The 7,350-nt window shown below is 44.2% G+C and overlaps 1 protein-coding gene across 1 annotated transcript; it reads right to left on the reverse strand.

Annotated features, from left to right (window-relative positions):
• Positions 1-598: 598 nt before the first annotated feature.
• Positions 599-6,179, reverse strand: LCMT2 (leucine carboxyl methyltransferase 2; the record flags this gene model as incomplete). Its single annotated transcript, XM_010014100.1, is given in 7 exon segments — positions 599-864; positions 1,783-2,019; positions 4,658-4,748; positions 4,865-4,972; positions 5,396-5,585; positions 6,030-6,099; positions 6,102-6,179. Coding segments are annotated over 7 exon segments (1,040 nt in total), but the record flags the coding sequence as incomplete, so codon positions are not given.
• Between the last annotated feature and the right edge of the window lie 1,171 nt (positions 6,180-7,350).

Below are 7,350 nucleotides of genomic sequence, written 5' to 3' on the forward strand. Positions count from 1 at the left end.
TCCAACCCTAACTATTCTATGATCCTATGGTCTCCTCATGACCAGCAAGAGCACAGAAAGGCAGCGGCAGGTCTGCAGGCTAGAGAACCCCAATCACATATTTATAAAATGAGACAATTTGCCTGGGCTCCTCCCAGATCTGTCCCAGAGAACTCTCAGCCCCATTGTGAGACCTATTGAAATCAGTGAACAGGAGCAACTCTCTGGAGCACCTTTGAGGGGGAACTGCCTAGGGGCATGAGACTCATTACAAGATGCAGGGGAAAAGTACTTGGGGTTTGCATAAGACTTATTATGGGATGCCCAGGAGAGGAACCAGAGGCAGCAAAAGGGATGGATTTAGGTGATTCGGGGAGGGTTAAAGGAAGACAGAGGGTTAAAAGCATCAAATGGGCTAGTCACACGTAAACTGGTTGCTGGTCAGCGTGCCTGTCTGGTCACATCTTGCACCTTACAAAGTAACAGCTGAAATGAGACCTTTATGGTTAGATGTTTGTGAGGAGAGCCAAGCAAACTGCAGTTGCAAGTATACATTGCAGCACGTTCAAAAATGCATTCTGAGGGGGTTTTGGCCCCATATATTCTGGAATTTGCATACTTCGGCATGCCTACAGCCATTTCTGGGTTTTTTACCTTTGAACATCACTTCAGTTGTGCTGTGTCTCCAACGCAAAGCAGCTGGCTCAGCAGCAGGCTGCAGACTTAGAAGCTCCACTGTAACGTCACCTGGGTCTGAGGCATTACAGGTTTCATGGAACTTCAGCCACAACATTCCCAAACCTGCACTCGATGGGGATGTTCGTCCTCCTACCACCAGGGCCAGACTGTTGGAGACACATGACACAGTATGGTACAGCCGCTCATCTGCAGAGATACAAAACATTACAGTTCACACGTATTTTTCTCCCATTAAATTTACAGAATTTTAGAATCACTTAACTTGGAAAACACCCTTAAGATCATTGAGTCCAACCATAAACATAACACTGCCAAGTCCCACAAGCACCACATCTACAAGTCTTTTAAATACCTCCAAGAACGGTGATTCCACCACCGCCCTGGGCAGCCTGTTCCAATGCTCAATAACCCTTTTGAGGAAGAAATTGTTCCTGATCTCCAGTCTAAACCTCCCCTGGCGCAGCTTAAGGCTGTTTGCTCTGTCCCTTGTTCCTTGGGAGCAGAGACCAGCCCCCTCCTGGCTCCATCCTCCTGTCAGGCAGTTGCAGAGAGCGATCAGGTCCCCTCTGAGCCTTCTCTTCTCCACACTAAACCCCCCCAGGTCCCTCAGCCCTTCCTCATCACACTTGTGCTCCAGGCCCTGCTCCAGCTCTGGTGCCCTTCTCTAGCCCCGCTCCAGCACCTCAATGTCCCTCTTGCAGTGAGGGGCCCAGAACTGACACAGGATTCGAGGTGCGACCTCACCAGTGCCCAGCACAAGGGGACAACCACTGCCTTGGCCCTGCTGCCACACTGGTGCTGACACAGGCCAGGATGCTGGTGGCTTTTTGGCTGGCTGTACACCACCTGCTCATGTTCAGCTCTGTCAATCAGCACCCCAGGTCCTTTCCATGAGCAGCTTTCCAGCCACAATTCCCCAAGCCTGGAGTGTTCCATGGGGGTTGTTGTGGCCCAAGTGCAGGACCTGACATGTAGCATTCAGAACCTTCAGATCTCTCTGACTGCCAACATAACTGTATTGTGACATTAGGTTTCCACTAGACAGGATTTGTTGTTACACAAAAACATCTTCCTTACACTTGGTATCAGTATGGGAATCTCCACCAAGATTTTCTTTCTTCACACAGCCAGCTTTCCAGCAGCCTGCATGTTTTATTAGCACATGAAAATTCCTCATCCGGCAGTGTTGTCCATCCTCCTCCCCAAAGCCTCCAGTGACGAGGATCACATCGGGTTTTAGAAGAACAGAGCGGTGACCGTAACGTCTCAGGCCAGAAGTGTCAGAGCGCATCACACACACTGCAGGGACACTCCCAGCCATCCCAACAGCACCATGAGGAACTGTAAGCCAGAGAGAACCAAAGATCTCAACATAAACAAGAACCAAGGAGTACATTTTAAATTAATTAATGAGATGGGAGATAAAGCAAGTCTTCAGCTTTTCAAGAAGAAAAGATTATGAAGCAAGTTGACAGAGCACAGAGAATCTGAGATGCCCTAGAAATCAAGCTGTAATAGTTTAAACTGCCAACTTGCAACTTCTGCTGACTGCTCCCTCAATTCCTGACACGGTTCTGAGACTACTTTAATGTGGTGGAGGTAATACTGCTAAGAGACTGCAGTGTCCTGAACTGCTGTAGCAAGGTAGCAATCACTGCAACACCATCAAGAAGAATACCTTTCTGATGAAGACAGTATTTGGCTACTTAAATAGCAAAAAACAGCAGAAACAGGACCTGGAAGCTGGATTTCAAAGTTTCTTGCTAGATTTTGATCCTACCTTCATAAAAGCATTGAAATAAAGTTCTAAAGCATGACAATCTCTGTTAATTCCAATGGTCCTATTACAAGAGAGTATTTTCAGTTGTCTAAATATCTTCCCTTTAAATCCTGTATCACTTAGTACAAAACAAGATTCCATCACGGGACTCTTGCCCACCTATACATACAACCGCTCACCACCCGCCGACCGATACCCAGCCCGACCCGAGCAGCGATCTGGGCCTTCCGGGTAACGCCCCCCAGTTTATATACTGGGCATGACGTGCTGTGGTATGGAATAGCCCTTTGGCCAGTTTGGGTCAGGTGTCCTGTCTCTGCTTCCTCCTGGCTTCCCCTCCTCTCTGGCAAAGCACGAGACTGAGAAAGTCCTTGGTCAGAGTAAACATTACTGAGCAACAACTAAAAACATCGGTGTTATCAGCATTGTTCCCAGACTGAAAGTCAAAAACACAGCACTGCACCAGCTACTAAGAAGGAGAAAAAATGACTGCTGTAGCTGAACCCAGGACAGTATCCACCCCTTATTCCATGCCATTCACGTCATGCTCAGATCTCACATCATTTTTCAATATACCATTGCTTTTGATATATATAGATACATATCTATACACCTACACCCACACCCAAAGAGAGATATTTCTTTTAATCAGTTTCTTTGTTTTAATCAAGTGTCTCATCCTCATTCTGTAAGAGATGATGAGGTGGAGGAGAAGCAGTTCTCAGTCTACTTTTGTATGCCATACCCAGAAAAACTGTCTATACCAAATGTTGTTTAGTACAAGACCCTACTTCCTATTGTTTGATGACTGCATTTTCTTGGGCTCGCATGTCTTTCTACAGATGCATCTTTTTAAGACTGAGGGGTTTTCATTTTAGAAAATATATTTCCCATGCTCTGTTTTGAAGATACAGTACTTGCATCTCTCTTGAACAGGGACCTAAATCTATTTGAGAGGAGAGCTGGGGCAAAGACTGGTATTTGAGACCGACCTTTTGCCATTCCCAGTAAAAAATATCTAAGCAAGGATAATTTACCCAACTTTGAAGGCTCTGGCTATCAGTTGTGAATCCAACAGAGACAGAAGCAGCAAGACCCTATTCGTGTCTCTAACGAATGAAGTGTCTTGACTGTATTAATGTCAGTCAAGCAAATGTCAGATTTTATTTTTTTCTTTTTAACTTAAGGACAGATCCTAGACATTCAGGAACCTTTAAGGTTTTAACATAAGGACCAGTGACAATCACACAATATATTTAACCACATGCACATTCACTTAGTTTTGATTTCACTACATGTTTTCAAATGTAACCAAAACACAATATAATGAATTCAGTGGCCCTGTTGGCTTAAGGAATGCCATCCTGCCTTATCCTTTTCCAGCTGCTTTTCCTGCCCCTTGGAACACAGCTTTTAACTTCCAGTTGCAGACACAAGTACTTGTGGTACTATACCACAAACAAGACTAGTGATGTGAAACATCACTTTCATTAAAAATAACCTTGTGCTTTCCATCCTGAAAAAGGAAGCAAGCAGCCAAAACCAGGAATTTCTTGGACTGCTTCTGCTGCCAAGTACTTTTTAGGATGGGAATGCAGTCTCGGTCTTGGCTTTCCCCCACTTTTCTCCCATCTAAAAAAAACAACATACAGATTAAAACACATTTCAAACCCAGAAATATTACATGTACAATTCCACCCACAGGGCATAACAAACCAAAGCACAACCTTTGTGACACACTCCTGAGTGCTCTGTTGGACAACATTCTGATAGCACAGGAAGTAAAACGTAACAACCTTTTGGGAGCTGGAAGGGTGGAATGGCTCAGAGAGAGCCACATATGGAAGCAAGTGGGAATACATTGAAAACTGAGAACCTGTGTGATCCCAAAAATAGGAGGAGAAGCAGGGTAGACTGGCATTGCAGTCACGCACTGGAGGGCCCCATGTATAAACAGAAGGAAGAGCTGATCAGACTGGAAGGTTCAATAATCTGAAAGAATGAAACTGGTCAGAACCACCAGCGTCAGGCAATTGCCCTGGCTTCACTATGGACAGCAGAACCACTGTTAGAAGGATGGAGAAAGCTACTCAGATGATGCACCTGGTCAGGTCCTTACAGGGTTTTACTGTCTCCTAAAACCCCTCAAGGACGTCTGCATGAGATGAAAGAATACTCCAAAAACTAGTGGGTATGTACCTGTCATGCTGGGTAACAACGGCGTCCAGGAAGGTTCCATCCCCTTTGATGCAGTCAAGACAAAGTAATGAGAACATTTCAGATGCCATTCCTGTAGCAGACCCAAAGAAAAAAAATGAAAGCAATCCCCCCTTAAAAATCTGAAGAGCAAGCAGTAGGAAGGATCTACTAGCCAGGTCACTGGTGTTCAGAATAAAGGAGGGTTACCTCATATTCATCAAAAGGCTCCAGAGCCTGCACTCTTTGCTGCTCATCTTCTGGAGTACAACAGGTGAAAAACTCATTCATATCCATGACACTGCACTCAGTCCAGCCCTGAAACAGAAATGCCTCAAAATGATTACCTCTGAAGGATAGAGACTCACTTCCCACAAGAAAATTAAGACCCTAAATTAAACACCTGCATAAACCATAAGCTGTCTAGCTGGAACAACATCAGCCCAGCATCTGGTGAGGATAGGTCTCTTACCTGTAAAGCTGTTAAAAAACTTAATTTGTTGTGTCAAAAGTCTTAAAGGAATTTAAGATTAACTTGCCTTAATCCCATACACAAAGGAAGCTGCAAGTTGGTTGGAAGGACCCTCAAATTACTAGTCATGCTAGTAGAAAAGGCAGTGTCTCAGCTGTGGCCTTTGTCTACTTCAACCCATAACTGACACAGCTGGTGACTTCCCGAATTATTTCATGTGACAATCTTTCCCAGGTGCTTCACATGTGCCCAGAGCCACAGGTACTCACCTTTGTCAAGAAGCGCTTCTGCTGTGCCTCACAATCAGGGTACTGTGCCACAGAATGAAGTGTAGAGTTCAGCTGGTTAAAATGCTGCTGCATGACATGTCCAAAGGGGTCCTCTGGGTGCATCTGCTCATACAGCAGAAAGCACACCCGAGAGAAATGCTCTGCTGCCCACTGAATCAGGGCATCAGACCTGTCAGGCAGATCGTGCATCAGAAATCAAACAATTTAGGGCCCACTTATCAATGGCAGATGCAATATATCCTCCTGCAACACCATAAAGCATGCTATTAAGGCATCTCGACCGAGGCAATACACAATACAGAATCCTGTGCTGGGGACTTACGAACATCTCCCTCATCTGTGCAGAGAATTCAGGGGATGAGAACACCAAAAAACTCAAAAAAAATTCACTCATTCAAGGTTTCTCTTCTTTTTTTCCTCCCCTCCATTTTAGTATGTCATGATTACCCCATCACAATCATGATCCAAGGAGCTGCTGAGGACTGCCACAGAATTCCTGAGAATAGTTACAAGACAGCAGGTCTTGTAACAGGACAGCCCCAGGTGACATACATACAAAGAAGCTTACTCTTTTCATTTTACCACCTAGCTAACAGGGGAAAACTCAACTGACCTGCTATTTTCCATGTAGGTGAGCACCACCTCTGCTACAAAGAGGGTGGGCATTTCACTGTCCATTCCACCAGGGCTCTCTCCAGCTGAGACAGCTCTGACAAATCCACTCCCAGTAATTTATAATCCTTTCCAGAAAAGGTAATGACTCCTGGGAGATAAAAATGATACAATCTCACTGCAGTGCAGATGCCATACTGAAACCAAAAGGGACCACAGAAAATCAACCCCACAGGCAACCGCTCATAGGGCTGTGCCCATAAACTCCATTTCTTTGGGACATGTACAAGAAAATCCCCATTACTAAATGAACCATAATGGGATAGTGCCAAGAAGTGATACATTAAATGCGGATCCAAAACTTCATTATTCCTAACACAAATTTCACCTGCAGATTTCTCACAGAGTTATCAAACTTACTATAACAACAGAACTTTAACATATTTACTTTAACATTTTTATAGAACCACTATCATTTCTTAAGGACTCTTATTTACAGACTTTTCAGTTTAGGCTAAGGAAGTACCATTGCTTTGACAGGGTTGCCTCGCGACCAAAAAACCATCCTCAAGCTTTTGGGGGTTGGTTGGTTTACTTGTTTTTTAAACAGATTTCATGTCTGTAAAATGGCACAGAATCCTGCCACAGCACGCGCTGGTAGTCTGCAAACACCGGGGGGAGTCTTGCACACCACCATTCTCAAATATTAGTCCAAATATATAATTTGCAAGCATCACCATGGCATATCTCTGTACTCCATGAGAATATCATAAGCAATAACTCCTGACCCATTTCAATCAAATCATAAACTAAGCAAGCTGTAAAGTACCTTTAGAAATCACCTATTCTGTACCAGTGCAATCCAACAACGCTGCCAACATTAAACATGTGAATGGATTCAAGAAGAAACTAAATAATCTCATGGAAGAGCTCACTAACATGTGTCCAACTGCTCCTGGGAGACAGAGACTTGTGCTCTGCACCTATCTCTGTACCAGTCTTCCATGGGCATTTCAACTGATTATTACAGTCACATAGCAGCTTACATTTGTTCTTACTGCATTTCATTCCACATTTGAGAGACTTGAGATTCATGTACTTTATGAAAATCCTACTCTCATCAACCATATTGCAACTCTCCCCATTTCCTGCTGGTTTATTACATTTTCAACTTCTATAGCATATCATCTAGAACATGAATGGAAACCTTGAAGGAAATCAGATGCAGAAGAAACCTCTTGTGAACCCCATACTTTACATTCCTTCATATTGCCACTGAACTGCCCCACAGTACTTAACCAGCATAATGATCCTTTCAGTTC

Source organism: Nestor notabilis, unplaced genomic scaffold (assembly GCF_000696875.1).
Source record: "Nestor notabilis isolate BGI_N333 unplaced genomic scaffold, ASM69687v1 scaffold32250, whole genome shotgun sequence".
NCBI lineage: Eukaryota > Metazoa > Chordata > Aves > Psittaciformes > Psittacidae > Nestor > Nestor notabilis.